The sequence below is a fragment of the Myotis nattereri genome, assembly GCF_964212035.1.
Source record: "Myotis nattereri genome assembly, chromosome: 13".
Lineage (NCBI taxonomy): Eukaryota > Metazoa > Chordata > Mammalia > Chiroptera > Vespertilionidae > Myotis > Myotis nattereri.
This window is the reverse complement of record NC_138088.1, coordinates 56,522,001-56,543,246: the sequence shown is the minus strand read 5'-3', so window position 1 is coordinate 56,543,246 and position 21,246 is coordinate 56,522,001. Positions and strand designations below refer to the sequence as shown.

The following is a 21,246-nucleotide window of genomic DNA, read 5'->3' as shown; positions in this document are numbered from 1 at the left end:
CCGAGGCGGGCTCTGCTGACTGTGGGGTGAGGAGCCGGTGGCCGCTGATCCGTCAGGCAGACAGGCGTGATGGAGTGCGTGTCACCCGCAGCCAGGAAACAAATGCGCCGCGGAATGTATTGGTGAACAAACTGAAAAATTGTAAAGCTCTTAAGGACTTTCATGCTTGTTAGCATTTTTTGACAGAAAATCACTGAAGCAGTGAACATAAAAAAGTAGTCACGGTTGATTCACAGTTCAGCTTGTTGTTCTAGTCATTTGGCCTCAAGTGACATTTCACTCCCGGGGATCGTTTCTGAGCTGCCCTGCTCACCAGGGTTTCTTTCTGCGATTGTTTCCACGTGTCCTGGCTCTTTCACCTGAGCCGTGGGCTCACTACAGATCTGTCCTGATGCTCTGGAGGGAGAGCGGGGAACCTTCCTGAGCAAAGACTGACTTCAGATTCTGAGAGCCAGTGTGGATGTAGGGGCTGGTGTGGGGTGGGGGCGGTGTAGAGTGGGGGCCGGTGTGGCCTGGGAGCTCATGGGGGTTGGGGACCAGAGTGGACATGAGGGCCCGTATGGCCTGGGAGTGCATCTGGGCTGCCATGCTCCTGGAACCCAATCATAGGAGGGTCCAAAGTCTTTAGGAGGCAGTCACAGGAGTATCTCGAGGGTGAGTGATGGCCGCTCAGGACAGGGTGCAGCCCACCCTGTAGTGGACGAGACGCTGCAGTTGGCAGGACCCCAGGAAAGGCCTTCCCAGGGTGTTGGTTATTACTTATTCTCGGGCAACGATGTCCTTGCCAACCTTCTGTGTGGCCGATTCCTGCGTGTCCTGTCACAGGTCGCTGGTGTCAAAGCCGGCTCCTCTTTTAAGACACCCACAGCCCCATCTGAGGAGAGCGAGGTGTGTCTCCCAGGAGAGGAGGACGTCGGCATGAAGGAGAGGGGACCTGGCTCATGGGGGCCGCGGTGGCGCTGGCCTTGCAGGGCTCCTGGCCCTGCTCCTGGCTCCCTCTGCCATCAGGCTGCAGGAAGCCTTGGTAGCCACGGTGGCTGGCCCCCCGTCAGCGGTGGTGGCTGGGGGCCAGGCCTCCAGGCTGGGTGACTAGGCCAGTCCCCCAGACGGAGCTGTTGCTGCTCAGACAGGAAGGAATGAAAATGGAGTTTAGAAACTACATTTGCGCTACGTTTTTTCAGAAAAGGCTGACATCATGGACCCGTCTACTGTCACCTGGAGCACATCTCTCCAGCCTCCTATCTTGAGGTGACACTGGCCTTTAGAAATACCCTTCCACATTTCCCCTCGATTTGTATGTGTCCCCTTTGGGGAGAAGACCTGACTTTTAATTATGACAAAGAAAAGTAGCGTTGAGCCTGGCCGGTGTGGCTCAGTGATTGAATGTTGACCTATGAACCAGGAGGTCCTGGTTCAATTCCTGGTCAGGGCACATGCGGCTCATCCCCAGTAGGGGGCGTGCAGGAGGCAGCTGATCGATGATTCTTTCTCATCATTGATCTTTCTATCTCCCTCTCCCTTCCTCTCTCTATAATCAATAAAAAAAAGTTAAATACTCTAAAGAAAAGTAGTGTTGATACTTGGGTTTCCCTCATGCGTCATTGTTTTCGTTGTTAGAGAGAAGGACACCACCACACATCTACCCGTAAGTCAGACCCTCGTGTGCCTGGCTCTCACTGACTGTTTTCTTTCACATTGTGATTAACTTTTAATGCATCATTAAAAACTGCTTCCTACTAGTTTCTCATTTGTGAACGTGGGAAATGATTTATACTCAGGGTATTCATGTCTAGAATGCCAAGGAAAGAGCGGCTCTGAGGAGACATGCTGCTGTGTCCAGACCCTGATGATGGGGAAGTTGTCACACACGATAAGCCGGTAGCAGACAAAGCCCCTGCAGCCTGCAGGTGATGTGGCACAGCGCTCCAACCACAGGTCTCATCCTCTCCAGAACACTTGAGATTTAGACAACTACAGCATGCCCCAAATCCTGTCAAATCCTCCCAAATGAACCAGTAAAAGGCACTTCAGCCAAGAGGCCCTGGCCCTTTGCAGTGGCTCCCTGTCCACTGGCCACCTTCTGGAGTGCAACAGTGTCCATGGTTGTCGGAGAAAACCCCGAAACATCTTTCAAAGGGAAATTATTATACTTCGCTCTTCATCTTGAAATTAATGTTGGGCTGTCAATTTTTATTGCTGATCTGATGGATGCAGTCCAGTGATGGCAGCTGCTCCTTGGACAGCCTCGGATGCCGTGTGGCCTGGCTCCGGTGTGGGCTCACCCCCACCCCCCACCCCCCATTGTGGGGAACTCAGGTAGAGAAACACCTGTGCAGAGAACAGTCTGACCTGCACGATGTGCTTGGTTCCTGGGGTCATTGAGGGGCTTAATTTTCTTTTCTTGCCCTCACCCCAGCCTGCCACTCAGAGAAAAGAAGGCTGGAGGCAGCTTCCCAGGCTGGGCCCCGAGTAGCCAGCACCAGGTGGGATTGAGGTCCGCCCCACTGGCTGGGTTCTTTGCATCTACTTACGAGGCCGGGATATAATGATGTGATCGTGCTTGTCTGACAAATGCGGCCGGGCCAGCTCAGGACAGCAGACGTTTCCACTGTGACCCGAATCAGCTACGCGGCAGCCCCTTTTGGGTTAGAGCTAAGCTATTTAATCAATGTTGGCTGTTCTTCCAACCATCGTAATTATTTAAAGGGTTTTCAAAAGGGAGAGGACAAATCAAATCAAACCATAACTGTTGTATCTCATTCAGAGCTAAGTGTATCTTTTAAAATGTGGGCCTGTTTAGAATCCCCTCCCAGTTTTCATCTATTATCACAATAATTGAGTTTGTAGCTGGAATTAAATTTATCAAATTGCGTTATCCTCTTTAGAAATTGGATAGGGCCCCGGGCGGGGAGGCAGAAGTTAATCCGCTTTGCCGAGGCCCCGGTGGCACCGCTGCAGGACGAGGGCTCAGGCGTCTTCCTGTCACCCGGACGCGATGTAATTTCTCCTCAATCCCTTGTGCAAATAATGACATTTGAATCGAGCATTAACAGGCTTAATTACTTTAAAATTGTCATTTTAATTTACACTGATATAGTATTGATCATACAAGCAGAGATTAAGCTGTTCAGTGGAGCGGATGATGGGGAATTAAACATTAAAGGGTCCTCCAGGGGCCGCGGCTGCCCAGCGAGAGCCGGAAGAGGGATGATATTTCTCAGTAATGAACTGGCGGCATGCGGGGACATGAATCTTGGGCTCCTGGAAAAGGGGAAATAATGGGGTTTGGGCAGCATTTGCAGGTTACTCATTCGCCGCCATGCACCAATTCTCCAATGATCTGTCCGCCTCACCAACATTTATTTATCCAGCAAATTCCGAGCTTTGACCTTTTGCTAAGTACATTGAACATAAGTTGGAGTGGAGATTTTTCAGCTGTAACTTTTATAAGTATTTGTTATTTTTTTTTTCTTATTTCTAGGCAACATCAAACAAAATTATTCCGTTTTCCTAACGTCCTCGTGTCTGCGGGCCCCTGCGGCTGTCGGTGGTGTGCTGAGAGGGCAGTGGCCAGTCCTCGGGGCTCAGCGAGCTCTCAAGGGGCAGGGGTAGCTGGGACTGTCACAGGCACCCGGGGTCGTCACAGGCAGGGGGCCGTCCCAGGAAGGGGCCAGCTCCTTCAGCCATGCCTCACACTTCACTTGTGAAAAATTCCAGAGGCAAGTCCTAGGTGTAAGTGTCACTGACCCCTTTTTTTCAACAAAATGACGTGAGAGTCTCACATTTTGCCCTGGAAGTAATGGTCCTCTGCCTGTCTTTTCAGTTTGCTGTTTTCTTGTGATCATTATGCAAAGCTATGCCCTGTAACTGCAGATGCTGCCAGCTGGGGAGAAGATGGAAATGAAGCCAATTTTTTTTTTTTTTTTTTTTTCAGAAGAAGCACATTTGACAGGCTTCTTTTGGCCACCGTCAGACACCTCAGATCTTTGAACCGCTTCACTCTTTAGCGGTTACGTAATAAAAACTTAGGTGATTGATTTTATGGCTCAGTGGGGAATGATGAAATTCTTGATCCCTGTCCATAATGGCTTGACTTTACACAGCGGGCTAGAGATTTAATTAAAGCTGATCAGGGAATGAGACGCTGCTGTTTCTCCCCAAGTGGACGTGGTTTGCACAGGAGCGTCGGAGGCGTCACATTTCTCCTCAGTGGGACTTAAGCTTGTCGTCCACTTCACTCACTCTGAGTAGCTCAGCCATCTTCATCCCTAATGATAGCACTTTTGGTTTTGTTGTGTCTGTGACCTTCTTCTGTAAAAAAAAAAATGCTCTGACGTTTATCGGGCACCCCGTTGGCCGGGATTGTGCTATCTTAGAGCTGGGAGCCAGAGACACAGACAGCTGGGGCTCCGCTGCCCGTACATTTTATCTTCACTGGGGACCCTGAGACTGGCTGAAAACTGGAGGGAGCAACCTGGGTCCCGGGAGGACACCTCCAGGGACACTCCTGCTCGGTCTGCTCAGCCTCTTCCTTGAGAGCTGTAGGCCGGCTCCTCTCCTGTGTTTGCAAAGTTGTTAGTGTCTTTGGTGTGACCACATGTAGGTACCGAGTAGGGCATGAGAGCGGTGACGGGGGTGGGGGAGGGCTGACCTCGGGAGGGCTCCCCCGACCTGGGAGTGAGCGTGCTCCTCCAGGCATCTGGAAAAGTGCCCCTGCACTGTTCCTCGCCAGGCGTCGGTCCTCACGCAGCATGCTGCCTGTTGCAGACTGACTTTGTGGCTGCATCACACTTAGTTACACGTAGACATGGCAGGTCTCCACGCAGGAGATTCTGCCCCCATTCCCAGGCACTGTCCCTTCCCGCTCTCACAGCCCAGCACTGGTGTCCTCTGTCCCTCTCCAGCCGCGCCAAGTGGCTCTGCCTGTTCCTTTCCAGCCCTTCTCAGCCCCACCCCTTCCCCTCCCGAAGCTCTGGCCCGCGCTGGGTCCTGGGAACCGTGGGACCTCCATCCCACTACACACCTCTTCCCCCAATGCCTTGTCCTCTGCCTGAAGCCTGGTGCAGCCCCAGGCATTCCCACCAACTTCTGTGCAGCCCTGGCCCTGGCGCCTTGTGTTCTCTCGCCACACCCAGCCCTGTCCTCCTCCCGCCAGCATCCACCCACATGTCAGCTTGCCATGTCTGTGTCTCTGGCTCCTGGCTCCCACTGCGTCCTGGCTTGCCATTCCCACCAGCACACTCTGTGACCAGCAGGGACAGGATGCCCTGAGTCCCTGGTCCCCACCAGCAAACAACATGTCACCGTTCCCTCTTTTTGTGGGAAACACCTCTTGACCCCCTGACTCCCCTTCTTGGTCCTGCAGAAACACTGATCCGTCTCCTTTTCCTTTTAAGGAACATGATAGATTCCATGTGGGGAGGGCTGCCCAGACGGTGGTTGACGGGTGTCACTCCTCCGCGCCATTCACGGGCTCTGATTTATGTCCAGGCCGTTAGTGGGACGTAGCTGTTCCTGGAAGGGCTGTTCGTGATTTGTCCCCAGAAGAGAGGTGAGGACCAAGAGCTGTTTTCTTCAGATGATGAGGCTGTGGGTATATCGCAGCCTCCTCCAGCGCCTGCCTCCTTCTGGCTGGGGCCACAGGGACATGCGGTGGCTAGTGGTGAGTCAGGGCTCTTGTGCAGCGGCCTCTGCCTGGGAGGCGATCAGAGGTGGGTGGACACGGAGGAGGAGGCCTTGCTGTGCCTTGTTACTCCAGTGGTAAGGGCATGGGGTGGCAGGAAAGAATAACATCACAACTGAGTGGTCGTTAACATTGAACTGTGATAACACCATCCTGTGTGCTTCCACATGCCCCCTGAGGGCGCAGAGCAACCTTGTGAAGCAGGTACTGTGATGATCTTCCCGAATTGCAAATACAGAGACTGAGGCGCAGAGAGGTCAGCAATTTGACCGAGGTCTCCAGACCCAGGGGGGTGGGCAGATGCCGGACTGAGCTTGGCGCTGTAACCACCGTGTACAGCTCCCTCAGAAGAGCAGGGACATGGGCAGTGGTCAGGGCTGGGTGTTGGTTTAGAGCAGCCGTGGGCAAACTACGGCCCGCGGGCCGGATCCGGCCCGTTTGAAATGAATAAAACTATTGAAATAAAAGACCGTACCCTTTTATGTAATGATGTTTACTTTGAATTTATATTAGTTCACACAAACACTCCATCCATGCTTTTGTTCCGGCCCTCCGGTCCAGTTTAAGAACACATTGTGGCCCTCGAGTCAAAAAGTTTGCCCACCCCTGGTTTAGAGGCTGACCAAGGACATGCCGTTTAAAGCTGGAGGACAGTGTTTTGGTGGCTGAGACTCGAACAGCACCCTAGTTCAGGGTCCAGGGAGAGAGCTGCGTTTTGAGTGGCTTCTTTAAGGGACACTGTGCTCTGTGTATCTCTGGCAGACCTTCGTGTAGAAAGAATTGGATAATATGCCCCGTTTTGGAAACGGGAGAGCTGAGGCTTTATTGATGTGTGTATTTGCTCAAATCACATCGCTGGGAACTGCAGAATTGAAGCCAGAATTCCAGGGCTGCCTGTGGGCCAGGAGCACATGTTACATGAAGTGCAGGGACACGAAAGGATGGTGGAAGGAGACAGACGGTGTGCTGTCTAACACACGTGTGATTCGAGCCTGAGAATAAAGCAGGCAGATCGGAAGTTATTTTTGAAGAGATGATAAATTTTCCAATGCCTGGGAACCTTCATACACCCCATGAAAAATCCCAGTGAGCCCAAAACAGGATAAAGAAAACCCACCCCAGAGCGATCATAGTAAAACGACAGAAAACCAGAGATTCAGGGCCCTTCAAAAGCTTATGTGGGAAAAAGTTAGGACACCCTTGGCCGGCGGCACTCACGCTGCCTGCTCCCTGCCAAGCAGGAATGTGACAGAGCAGCGTGGCCCCCAGACTCCCCCAGGAAACGCCACCATGGAGCTCTGTGTCCAGCAAAACACCTTTCAGGAATGAAGGTGAAATAGACATCTTCATTCTAATGAAACCCAAGAGAATCTGTCACCTGCAGACCCGACAACAGGCAGCAAGTGCTCAAGGGTGTCCTCACGCAGAGAGCGCAGGGTCCAGAGGGAGAGGCGGGGGCAGGCAGGAACAAACACCGTGAAACGGAAAATACGGCGGCAGAGTGAGTACCTGGGGTGGAAAATAAACTATCTCCACGTTTAATACCCGGGTGTTTGAAACGGGAGAGGATTAAGTCCCCCAGTTCCAACGGGATGGGCAGACTGGGGTCAGCAGGACAGTGTCCAAGGCTTTGGGACTTGGAGCAGAAATAATAAGGACGGTGCGACATGGAGGCCCGGGTCCCGTGGAGGCAGCAGCCCCTGGAAGAAAGCTGCTGTGTTGGCATGTCTGTGCAAGGGGACTGCGCTCAATGATTTGAAACAGAAGTAAATGGCGGTTTCCCAATATAATTGCAATTTAAAAATCAATTAAGCCTTTCGGGTAGCATTTTCTGTGCCCTGAGCTCTCCTAATGGCAGCAGGTAGTTTGTAAACAGCTTGTGCTCAGTGTTGTCATCCCTTAAAGTGCATCCACTCTAATTAGCCTCTCTACATAATGCACGTAGCCTGCTTCTCCAGAACATCTGTAAGAACGAAATTGTAATTGAAAAGCTAATGATTTTTGGAAGACAAAAGATAAAAGTCAGAGCTGCTTTAATTATGATACAAACTCTCCACATAATTTAATGGGCATAAAAGTTTATTGATTTACTTTTGTAATCATTTAGACATGGAAAATATGACAATAAATTTCATAATTTAAACTAGTTATTTTAAGACTGATATATTTCTTGCTCGTCACTGAAACTTTGTTTGCAAAGTCTGTATTATTGGAAAGAGCATGTATATTGCAAGTGAATCTCATTTTCAGAGGAAAGTACTTGGGTGGTGCAATGAAAAATAATTTGGGGTGCTTTCAAAGGACTACGCCATTTCTTCTTGTCGCCTAGCTGGGTGCTGGGCACATGGTATGAGTCCTGTGATGTGGGCTCCTCTGTGCACTCAGCTCACTCCCCAATGAAACGGGCACAGGGAGCTGATTCCTCTTCCACCTGTTGTCAGGCGTCAGCTCATGAAGTCTGTTAAATCAAGCAAAAGCAGTAGGATTTTCCTGTTGGAAAGGAAGGTCCAGGATAACGTGTCGAACACTAGCTGGGAGAGTACATGTGGGGAAAGAGCTGGGAGGGTCCAGACTGGCAATAACCCGGTACATCTCCATGAGGTGGCTCCCGGATGACGAGTGCCTGGGCCGCGTCCTCACGGCAGCCCCGCCCTGGCCCAGGAGGAAGGGCAGGACCAGCAGGGCCTCCATGTACCTGCGCCTGCTTCTTACACTCCATGTGGACAGCACTGCCACTCTCTCAGGCACCTTCGTTCCCGTACATGCGGGCGGTTCTCTGGGTGAGGAGTGGCGGCTGCCATCTCTACAGCCAACTGAGAGAGCTGGAACTTCCCCTGCCAGAGTTTCTTTGAATCTGCCATTTGGGTGTGATGCTCACAGCACCACTGGCCTCTGGAGTGTGGACTCCAGGGCCACCCTGTTCCCATGTCCTTGATGTGCCGGCAGATCAGGGCCCCATGGCCACTTCCTCCCCCCCACTCACCTTTAAGACACCACGTGCCCCTGGATCTGTCCTTCTCCTTGACTGCCCTGTGTCCTCACTGACTGCCCTGTGTCCTCACTGACTGCCCTGTGTCCTCACTGACTGCACTGTGTCTCCACTGACTGCACTGTGTCTCCATTGACCATCCTGTGTCCACACTGACCACCCACGTCCACACTGGCCACCTTGGCAGTCTCTCTATAGGCTCTTCTCCTCTTCCCAGTCCCTCCACAACAGTATCCTGGGACCAGTCTCTGGCCCTGCCCTTTCTCTGGCTCTAGTCAGTCCTCGGTGAGGAGACCTCATGTGGACCATGCTCATTTACATCTGCACCCAGAACTCTGTCCTGGACCCCAGTCCCACACGCCCAGCTGCCTTTGATGTCTCCCTGTGGTGTTTTACAGCCATTGCAACCTCAACGTGTACGAAGCTGGATGCTTCCTTATCCACCCTCAGTCCCAGGCAATGGCAGCACCCACGTCCTGCTGGCCTGGCGAAACGCTGGCCCTCGGTGCCTCCCCGAGCCCTTTGTCAGGGCATCCTGTTGACATTGCCCGTGTTCAGAAGCTGACCCTTTGTATGAAGCACCTGTCACTGTCCCTCGCATCACACCACCTCGCTTTGGGCCATTTATTCAGCGAGACCTCCGGCCACCTGCCAGGGCAGGGGAGTGGATGTCAGGGACCATTTGTGAACAACTGAGCCAGTTCTCAGCAAGGCTGTGCCTGAGCCAGTGGGTGACCTCGCCCCAGACACGGTACGATGCGAGTGTCCCCTGCAGTTTGCAAATCTGGCGTCACCCATCACATGGCCATCAGCACCCTCCGGGGCACCCCTTCCCAGCAGCCCATCTGTAAAGGCCGCCTCACCCCCCATGGCTGCTCCTCACTGCCGTGATGTAAAATGTTAACAGGCACATTCATCTGTTGGATTTCTCGTGGGCCACGCTGGACATTAAGTGGCTGGTGCTTGGGATGTTTACCCTCCCTGTCACAGTGGCTGTGCTCTGCCGGCCCCTTGCTGGGCTGCCTAATTGGGGACACTACAACCAGGGCTGTGACAGGGTTCAGCACCCCGGTGTACGCATGCCAGCTCCCATGGTGCGCGCTGTATAAAATGCTCTTTAATTCAGGAACAGATATCATTAACTTTGTAAGTAGATGAACACAATGGACAACCAATTTAATTAACTTCTGATGTCGGCTGTTGGACGGGAGACAAAATGAAATTATACGTGCATCTCTCAAGCAGGCAGCCAGCCTGGAGAGGGCTGGGCGGTGAGGGTCAGACGGGGGGACACCTTTGTGCCGTCATTTCACGTTTAGCCCAGAAGCTGAAATTGGAAAGTCAGTACTTTGTAAAAGAAGTCAGCTCTCATTTTCAATGGTTACAAAGCTGCTCGGGGAGGCGGAGCAGCCTCATGACAGTGACATGCTAAATGCGACCTCTCCCACACGCTGCCCTTCTGGATAAGGCTGGGCGAGATGGACAGGAATGCCGCCTCATCCCATTAGACCGGCCGGCCGTGAGTTTATTATACAGGGAGAGATCAATGAAGCGCTGCATTGATTTAAACAAAAGCTTTGTTTCATTTATTATTGTTTATAATCTAATGAAAGTGATAGTAACTTAGCTTTGATTTATTACTCAATCTATTAAATTTTATTAAAACCAGGAGTCTTGGGACTTACTCGTGAAAGAGTTGGTCCTCCTCTTGGTAAAGTGTGTGATTTTTTGCAGTCGTGTTCAGCTGCTTGGAATAAAGCGATGCATTAGGTTGTCCTTTAAACCCTGAGTAGACAGTGCTGCACATTAGCTCCTGAGCACCTTAGCCAGTCACTCCTGGGGGTGTCCTGCGTCTCCACACCGCTGTCATCTAACTAGGACTCTAGCTCCTGCCGTGCACCAAGCATTATGCTGGGGACTCAGAGGTGACGAGACCATCCTGGAGGAGCCTCCCTCCCCTCCCAGAAAAGAAGACAGCCGGGGCTGCAAGGGCCGAGCCCCTTGCACGAATTCCATGCATCGGGCCTCTAGTAGAGAAATCCAGATTATGTTGAAAAATTTAACCTACCAAATGAGAAAAAGATCAATAGAAAAATGGACAAAAGATGTAAACAAGAAATTCACAGGAGAAACTTAAAATGCCAACACTCTTAAAAAGAGATGCTCAACTAATATAATGAAAATGCAAGTTGAAACAACAACAATGTATAATTTCACACACATGCAATTGGCAAAGGTCAAAGTGGCACCAGGTCTTAGCAAGTATGTAGCACATCAGCACTGCTCCACACTGCTGGGGGAGGGTGGGTCGTCATGGCAACCTGGTGACACCTATGTTGAAAGTGCATATCCACCGTGACCCAAGATGCAACTCCAACTGCATGTCATTACATGCACACACATGTGATATATACATGCATATGTGTGCCCAAGGACATGGTGCGTGTGAGGATGTTCACTGTAGCATCTGTTGTAATAGCAAATACATTGGAAACAGTTTTCATGTCCAACAGAAGAATGGATAAATAAATTACAATATTTTGGCATGTTGGGTTATTGTGTAGCATTTAAAAAACTAAAGTTACAGCCCTGGCTAGGTGGCTAAGTTGGTTAGAGCATATCTCCTGAGAGTCCCCGCTTCTCTGAGAGCCATCACTGTGTGTGTATGCGTGTGTGTGTGTGTGTGTGTGTGTGTTGTGTGTGTTTGCACAAGTACTACCTGGGAATAAACTAGCTGTGAAATCGTGGGGTGGAGGTTCATGGGATGCACCCCATCTCCCAGTACTGAGTCCTCAGTGCTCTTAGGTCACGTGAGCCTGCATGTCTCAGCATTTCTCCCGTCTCACAGAGGAGACAAGTGTAGGAAGGAGGTTCACAGCTGGTGGCTGTCAGACACACAGCCTGCGATGTAACTGGCTTCACGGGAGCCCCAGGCCCAGGTCCCTCGGGAGGGACAGGCGGTGGCCTGTTCCTCTTAGCGGGAATGCTCCTTCTGCAGCGCTCTGCAGGCTCCTGGGAGCTCAGACCTGGTGCTCTTAGGAATGCGCAGTGGCGACATTTTCATTTTTATATGTTTTTATTGATTTCAGAGAAAGGGGAAAGGAGAGGGAGAGAGAGAAACATCCATGTGAAAGAGAAACATCAATTGGCTGCCTCCTGCACGCCCCCTACTGGGGATCGCGCCCACAACTCGAGCATGTGCCCTGACCGGGAATTTAACCGTGACCTCCTGGTTCATGGGATGGTGACACCCAACCGACTGAGCCACATTGACGAGGGCAGTGGTGACATTTTCACAAGGATGTTGGCGACACAGGTGAAAGCGGCCTTTCCCACCAGGTGGGTGGGGACTCCACCTTTGGCTCATATGTGAGAAGCCCTTCTATGTTTTCCGCTTTCGTGATATCTGGAGAAGAAAAATGTGTTCCCGTGTGCCCTTTCCTGCTAAGTCGACTTGATTTGAGTGTCAGGAATTCTGTCTCATGAACAAGTGAGCCGGATGGGGAGGCCGCAGGTTAATGGTATGTACTTTGGCTGCCAACCCAATTGCGGAAGTGATCGATCACTGGGCGTTGGATCTGTTTGCAAATAAAGAGTGATGGAGGCGTTTCTGACGAGGAGCTGTGTTCTGTCCTGCCCATGCCTGTGTGCAGTGGCCTTGTCAGGGCGATGGGGACCCCAACAGCCGGTGTCTTGCCACTGCCTGTCGCTTTCTGTCCCAGGATGCGGAGCACTCTGCACCATGGTCGTCCCAGTCGGCTGTTTGCAGAGCCCGCTGCCGCTATCAGGGCTCCCCTCCAAAAGCAAACTGGGGTCGGGGTGCGACCGCTCATCACAGGAGCAGTCTGCCATAGAGGCTCAGCACTGGCTGAGTCACTTTGCCAACACTGGTTTTCACCAGGACCTGGTTCAGCTGCTGAGCCTCCTGAGGAGCGGGTTTCATCTGCTGTGGGCACTGATTCCTGCCCATGCCCAGGTGGGTGGGGACTCCAGGCCATAGCCATCTCAGAGACAGTCCCCTTTCACATTCCACGTTCATATGGAGCTGGCACCTCCTGTGCGGCTGCCCAGTTCTGTTTCTGGTCCTTTCCCAGCCCCCCAGACCCCAGGGGCTCAGCGCTGTGGGCGATGCTGACTTCTCCACTGTCAATGCCCTGAGGTGGTACCGCTGCAGGAGGGCGGAGGGCTCCTGCCTGCAGTGGCCGGACTGCAATGCGCTTAACGGGGAATTCATAAGCACTCTTGACAGTCAGGTTTATAAATATGTTAAAAAGTATTTTAATTGTTTTTAGCAAAACAGGCAAGGAGTCAATATTCTCAGACGCGTCAAACACACTGTTGACAGGTCCTGTGGCCGGAGGACCCGGAGAGCAGGCCCGGGCGCATTTCTATGCAGACGTCGTCGCGGCTGTGATAAATGAGGGCCCTGAACCGTATTGATAGAGTAGGTTAAACATTGGAAAAGTTAGCTGAACTTTGACTTTAAATATTCATTACAGCTAATTATGGATTTTCCGAGTCTATGAATTACAGTTTCCATCCCTGCATTGGCAATGTATTTTCCATTTATTTGTTGTAAACTTCATGATTTTATATCAGCTGTATCACATTTAATGAGGTATTGGTTTAAATGTTTGCAGTGACATTTATTTCCTTACGCTGTTTCTAAGTGCGTTCTGCCTGAACAAATGAAGACACCCTGTGGAAGGGCGATGGTGACAGGCCGTGAGGTGGCACGGGCGCAGGCTGTTGCTGTTTCCCTGGCCCACAGGCCGCGTGTGCCCCGCGTCTGTCTTACGTGGTGGGGCAGAAGTGAGACACCCGGATGGCGCTTCTGTTGGAGGAAATCCCGCTGGCAGCTGGCTCCTGGGCTGGGACTCCTGGTGTTCGGGTATCGGAGGGTCACCCATGAATAGTGCAGATCTCCATGATGTGATTGAGTTACAAGGAGCTCACCTTTAATTCTAGTTCAGAGCATTTTGTTCGTCACTCTGGACTGTGTTAGAAATATCCTCCTGCAGGTCTCTCACCTGATCTCTCTTTTGCTCTACAGGCTCTAGGAAGCTTTTATTTTCTTCACGAATCCTTAAAAAACATCTACCAGTTTGACTTCAAAGGTAAGACTATGATGTCAATTGTCCAGAATCCTTCTGGGCTTTCCTGTCTTAGCAGACTCGCCACCCCCCGCCCGGTGATCCTGTGAGGATCTGGCGTGGTCTCGGTTTGAGTCATTACTGGCAGTCACTAACGAGAGACCTCGTATGAAACCTGGCTTTCTGGCTGCACTAAAATCAAGACAGCTGGCCTGCGCCCTCCTAGCCCAGCCAGCTCACCCGCTCGCCCACCTCTGCTCCCAGGGCAGGGCTCAGCAGGCCACGCTGCCTCTCCTGCAGTAGAGCCCGAAGAGAAGGGAAAGGCTCTGTCTGCATCTGTGTCCCTATCAAATGTGCAAAGTGGGAACAGAACGAGACGGTGGCTTATCCCAAATGACGCGTGAGAGCCTGTTTGTGGCCAAGTGGGAAACGTGGTCCCATGTTGACTGGGCAGCACAGCCTGGCTGTGCTGGGAAGAGTCTCCCGGAGTTGCCTCTGATGTCACAGGCTTGTCGCTGTGTCTTGGGGCACTGGAGGTCGTTACCCCAGATCTGACAAATTTCAGTATTGCCCGTTCAATTGGGCATGTTGGTCCTTTTATCTTCCACTCAGTGTTACATCTCCGGGTTCTGTGTAAATTCTGCAGAGCTCCATTTAGGCTATTGAGCCAGATCACATTAATTTGAAATGTCATTAAAGTTGTAATAAGTGTGGAGAGCCACTAATTATGTCAGTGTCTCCGATTCATTATCTTTGCTCACTTGGGAGACAGATCACCCCTTAGGAAGTGGAGAGCAGTCCTCTCCAAACGGCGCGAGCCGTGCTCTGCTCTGGCTGAGAGCAGGACTCGGCCAGCGGGGGTTCACTGGCCTGTAGGAGTCTCTACAGGCTTTTAAATGAGCATCTAACTTTCTCACAGTGACCTTGGCTCTGACTACAGTCTTCATGGGCACTGGCACCAGTGTTTCCTGTCATTGACAGGGGAGTGGTGAGGAGGTCCCAGTGGGACTGGCGGCAGAGTGGGGTGATGCTGGTCACCGGCACCACAGGCTTGGACATGTGCCGATCATTGAACTGGTACTTTCATTAAGTAACCATTTGCATACATATTTTACTACGGAATCTGATCAGTCGAAAAGTACCTGCGCGCCCACAGTGTATTTAAAACTGTATGTTGGATGTATGCATGATTCCAGCACAACCTTACCCCGGGCCTCCACGTTGTCCGTGACAAGTGCTGTGATAGTGACAGGCATTGAACATGCTCTGAGCTCTCCTGTGTATCAGGAGAATGTGTCAGTTCTGAAAACACTCACAGTGTCCTAGCACAGTGGGTGCTACTGCTTCCCCACGGCAGGGTGGGGTGTGGGTGTAGGCGCAGGGTGCCAGGTATGGGGTGCAGTACAGTGTGCGGGATGCAGATGCAGGGCATGGTGTGAGGCATGGGATGTGGGCTGGGTGTGGGTATGGGGTATGAGAAGCAGGGGAAGGGTGCGGATATGGGTGCAGATGTGGGACACGGGGTGCAGGGTGCAGGGCGAGGCCGGCATCTCAGGCAGGGGCACTGCCTGCCCCCTGATCCGCAGCCCTGCTCTTCGGGGCTCACTCTTCTTCCTCGAATTGGAAGAAAAAAGCGATCCAGAATTTGTGAAAAGTTTGAATACACTTTTATAAAAAAAATAGCCCAAATTTTAACAAATAAGTACCTACTTAGAAACTTTAAGACTCCCAAAGGTACAGATGAAAAGGGATGAAAGTGACTTCCAGTTTCTGGTCCAACATGTGAAGATCTTGGAAGTTGTCAGCCCTGTCCTCGCAACAAGAAAAGCCAAACAAACTGCAACTGGACGACTGTTCTTAGGTCCCTTGGAGAAGCAAGGTCACAGGGCAAACCGCTGCCGCAAAGCTGGAGACGGGCAGACCCAGAGCAGCAGAGCTACTGGGTGGAGACCGTCACTGCAGCCCCCTCTGGGTGACACTGCAGGGTGTTGACCAGGTGCTGGAGGCCGCGCATGGGCTGGCTTGAGAGGGAAATGCCTGAGGACCAGCTTCGGGGTGCTGAGAAGCACATGTGAGGGGCACATACTGACTGAGAGACTGAGCCCTACTCAGGAGACTATAGAACATTTTCCCTCCACCCAAACCTCACACCACAGCATCCCAGCAAGGGCTTATGATGGGAAGTTCTGCAAAGGGCTCTCACAGGGGCCCATGACAGCAGAGGAAACAGGAACAAGGCCCGGGAGGTTGTTTTAGCTTCTGACCACCCAGGAAACTGTCCCGCTCCTCACCAGGTCATCAGCCTCATATGAAAAGACTGTCTACCTCAGTTTCTCCTACCAATTATTTTTGTGCTGCTTTCAACAAAAACTATAAGGCATGCTAAAAGGTAAAAATACACCCTGAAGAGAAAAGCATGCACAGACTTGGATAGTGCCTAGATTTGGAACCATCAGACTGGGAATTAAAAATAACAGATAAATTTGCTGAGGAATCTAATGAAACAATGGACATGCAAGAACAGATGGGTAACATAAGAGGAAAGATGGAAACCCTCAGGAAGAATAAAAAGGAAAAACTGGAAATCAGAAATACCATGACAGGAGTGACGAGTACCTTTGCAGGGCTTAGCAGACTGGATGTTGCTGAGGAAAGAATCAGTGAACTGGAAAATGAAAACGCTCCAAATTGGGAAAAGCAAAGAGAAAAAAAGCCAGGACAGATGTCTAAGAACTATGGGGGCCCTGGTTGGGTGGCTCAATTGGTGGAAGCATCATCCTGTACACCAAAAGGTTGTGGGTTTGATTCCCGGTTGGGGCACATGCATACAGGAGACAACAGATTGACATTTCTCTCTCACATCATCTCTCTCTCTTATCCTCTATATCTAAAAATCAATCAGCACATTCTTGGGTGAGGATAAAAAAAAAGGAAAAAATAACTGTGGGACAACTACAAAAGGTGTAACGTAAGCATAATGGGAATACCAACAGGAAAAATTAGAAAGGGACAGAAGAAATACTTGAAGTAATGCTGGCCAAGAATTTTCCAAAAGTAATAATGGACACGAAGCCACAGATCTTGAAAGCTCAGAGAGTGTCATGTAGGATAAATACCAGGAAGTCTACACCTAAGCAGATTGTATCCAAACTTCAGAGACCCAAGATGAAGAGGGAAGGGGTGGGCGGGAACACCTGATCTTAAAGGAACAAGGGGAAGAATTAACATCCACTTCTCTTTAGAAACGATGCACACAAGGAGTGTGGTGTGAAGTGCTTAAGTTCTTGGGGATGGGGGAATAACCTAGAATTCTGTATTCAGCAAAAGTCTCCCTAAAATATGAAGGAGAAAGAAAGACTTTCTCAGACAGACCAGAGTTGAGGGAGATTGCTTCCAGTAGTCCTGCCTTGCAAGAAATGTTAAAAGGAGCTCTTGGTCTAAAGAAAAGTGATACAGGTCAGAAGCTTGGGACTATGTTAAAAAAAAAAAAAAAGAGTGTAAGAGAAGGAATAAATGAAGATAAAATAAAATATCTTATTTTTTATTCTTTACTAATCTAAAAGATAACTTTTGTTCAAAGTATTATAGCAACAATATATTGGGTGACAAATAGCTATTAGATAAGTGAAGTGAGTGATAGAAATGTTATAAAGGTTGGTAGGGAGAATTGGATGACTGGATATAAAGAACCTGCACTATTTGTGAAGATGTATAGTGTTATTTGAAAATGGACTCGGATTCATTGTAGATGATTATTGCAAACTCTTTGACAACCACTAAAATGTCTTTAATGAAGTATAACTCAGAGTAAAAGAAGAGAAAAATTGGAATCATATAAAATGTTTAATTTAACCAGAGAAGGCAGAAAAAGAGTGGAAGACAAAAAGAAACAAAGAATAAAGGCCATAAATAGAAAAGCTATAAATATGGAAGGTATGAGTTCAACTATATCAATAATTACTTTAAATGTTAATGGTCTAAATACACCAATTAAAAGACAGACTGTCAGAGTGGTTCAAAAAAAAAAGAACAAGATCCAACTATAGTCTACTGGAAACCCACTTAGATAGATAGATAGATAGATAGATGATAGATAAAAGTAAAGGAAGGATAAAAATAGATAAACTCTGCTAACACACTTAATGAAAAGAAAGCAGAGTAGCTATGAACTTCAGACAGAACAGACTTCAGAGCACAGAAAGTTATCAGGGATAAAGAGGGGCATTACATCATGGTAAATGGATTAATTCTCTAAAAAGACATGACAATCCTGAATGTATATACACCTAACAGAGCATCCAATACATGAAGCAAAAACTGGTAGAACTGCAACAAGAACCATATGGGTCCACTCTCATAGCTGGAGACTGGAACACCCCTCACTCACAGATGGACAGCCCAGCAGGCAGGCTGTCAGTGAGGACAGAGTTGAACTCAGCAGCACCATCAATCACCTGGTCTAATGGACATTTATAGAATAATCCGTTCAACAACAGCACAATGCATTCTTCTCAAGTCAGCCGGAATACTCACCAAGACAGACCACATTCTAGTCTGTAAAATACACCTCAACAAATTTAAAAGAAAACACAGCCCACAATGGTATTAAGCTAGAAATCGATAACAGAAAGATAACTGGAAAACCCCCAAATATGTAGGATATTAAACGTCTCACTTCTAAATAACATAGTGGGTCAAAGAAGAAGTCTCGGAAATTTAAAAAATATTTTTAACTAAATGAAAGTGAAAACACGACTTACCAAAATTGTAGGATGTAGTGAAAGCAATGCATTGGTAGCAGCAAGTGCATATATTAAAAAAAAAAAAGATGTAGAATCAATAATCTAAGCTTCTGCCTTAGGAAACCAGAAGAAGAGCAAATTAAATCCAAAGTAGGCGTAAGAAAAGAAATGATAAACATTAGAGCATAAATCAATGAAATTGAAAACAGGAGCTCAATAAAGAAAATCAACAAAACCAGAAGTTGGTTCTTTGAAAAGATCAATAAAATTGGTAAACCTCTAGCCAGCTAACCAATGAAAACAAGACAAATTACTAGTATTAGAATTGAGAGAGGAACCATCACTACTGATCTATAGACATTAAAGGATAATAAAGGTATCTTATGCACTAGTCTATGCCTATAAATTTGATAACTTAAATGGACCGGTTCTTTTAAATATACAATCTACCAAAACTCATACAAAGAGGACTAGATAATCTGAATAGGTCTTTATGTATTAGAGAAATGGAATCAATAATTAATAACCTTTAAAAAAGAAAGCATTAGGCTCAGATGCCTTCACTGGTGAATTCAACCAAACATTTAGAGAAGAAATCATACCAATTCTCAACTATCTCCTCCAGATAATAGAAGGAAATACTTCCTAACTCATTCTATGAGGCCAGCATTACCCTAATACCAAAACCAGATAGAAACATTACAAAAAGGGAAAACTACAGACCAATATCTATCATGAATATAAAGTGTAGATATTCTAAACATAAATTAGCAACTAGAATCCAACAAGGTAGAAGAAAAATTATACACAATGACCAGTTGATATTTATTCCAGGCTGGTTCAACATTCAGAAATAAATGAATGTAATCTACCACACCAACAGGCTAACAAGTCACATGGTCATATTGATAGATGCAGAAAAGCAACCCCTCTCACCATAGGTCTTCAAAGTCATACTGGCATATCGGCTAATGCAGTAAGACAAGAAAATGAAATAAAAGGCTTATTGATTGGAGGGCGAGCAAAAAAATTGCCTTCGTCTCAGATGACATGATTATCTCTGTAGAAAACCCCAAGGAATCAACAACAACAAAACTAATAAGCAAGGTTGTAGGACCAAGGTTAAATACAATACAATAGTCTTTTGAAGTCTGTTCAGTGCAGGGCTCCTCCAAAACTGAGTTCCAGGCAGACGGCCACTAGACAGACACCCCCAGGCGTCCGTCCCCTAAAGCATGGACTGGCGGTCCTGGTGGCTGCTGTGATGGCTTGAGCTTTGCCAGGAGTCGTCCTGCACCTGAACAGACATAGAGAAAGAATGTTCTTCCTTATCCTCAGAGACAGGTGAGCTGTGCCCTGGCTGTTAGCCGAGGAGCCTCAGGAAAGAGCAGCGTGTGGCTGGGCTCCTCATGGGTGAGGAACGGCGTGCATGTGTTTGGTGCTGGCATGTGCACAGTGCCACCCAGGTCAGCGAGGTCCCAGACCCTGTGGCCAGCCCTCCCAGCCGTGACAGTAGCGGCTGTGTCACTGTGCAGGTGACTGTCTGGGAGGAGCAGGAACGCCCCTTAGATCTGGACAGAGGGCAGAGCTGCTGCCAGGGCTGGAGCTTCGAGACCCGTCACTCCCCCAGACCGGCCGAGGCTCAGCCCTGCCTGGGGCCAGGCTCCCGTTTCCCGTCCTTGCTGCTGGTGCTCATTTCTCCAACAGGCCCTCTCCCTGCCCTGACAGAGTTCCCCTTCCTCCTTCCCTGCCCTTCCGGCTCTTCCATCAACCCCATGCTCGGCCTCTCCCTGGGCCCACACTTGGAGGCTCTGTTTCCCCTGCCATGTCCCAAGAGGCCCAGACAACGTCCTGTGTTTGTGTCCTGTGCCCAGGTCCACTCTCGTGTCTCATTTCCATGTCCCAAGTCCGTGTCCGTGTCCATGTTCTCAGGGCTCCTGGGAGGTCAAGGCCATGGAAAGGCCCTGGGGGGAGGTGGATCAGGGAGCCCACAGCACAGGCAGAATCTGTGAGCATTGCTACATCGCTGGTGGGACACTGGTCCTCCCCTGGGCATTAGTCCCCACCCCTGTGTCCGCTACCTGGGCAGGTCTCCCTTCGACCTCCTCAGAGTGATGACGGCTGCGTGGGGCTGATGTTTGATAAATGTTGTCCTTCTGCAGAGATGGATGGGTGGTTCCAGTAAGTGCTTCGGTGATTAAACGGCATGCGCATTCTAGTGGCAAACGGGTGGTATGGACGGGTCCTTGTTTGCTCACACAGGCCTGTGCCCACCTGCCCCGGGCACTAGCCTCTGGCTAACTGGGTCCATCTCCCTCTGATGCCTTCCAAGGGGATTGTGATGCGCTGCAGGACCTCGGGGGACCAGCCTCAAAGCCAGCACCCTGAGGGCATGTCCATAGTTTGGGAACCAGATCAGAGGAGCAGGGCACAGCGGGCACAGCCCAGCGCTTGGGGAGCAGCTCCCTTCCACCTGTCCTGTTCCGAGTTCCCTAAGTCACTGAGCACCTCGTATAGGTTGCAGCCAGGCTCCTGCTTTAGCCCCTCGGAGTCCCCACCCCTAGTGCTTTGCTCTTGCCTGGGGTTCACTCTCCATGGAGTGCTGCCCCAAGTCCCTGCCTCCTGTCTCATCCCTGCTGCTCTGCCATGTCGGTGGGTCCCTGGGCGGGATGGTGCTCCAGAAACGACAGATGCGAGCAGCTCGTGGGGCTCGGAGCACGACCCCCCGGAACTCGGACA

General features: G+C 49.8%; 1 protein-coding gene across 1 annotated transcript in view; it reads left to right on the top strand.

The window, feature by feature from the left end:
• Positions 1 to 21,246, top strand: part of INPP5A (inositol polyphosphate-5-phosphatase A) — a 140,152-nt gene that overhangs the window by 70,511 nt on the left and 48,395 nt on the right. The window contains exon 5 of the mRNA XM_081104480.1: positions 13,726 to 13,789. Coding sequence (XP_080960606.1) covers positions 13,726 to 13,789 — 64 coding nt within the window. The remainder of the gene's footprint in view (positions 1 to 13,725; positions 13,790 to 21,246) is intronic.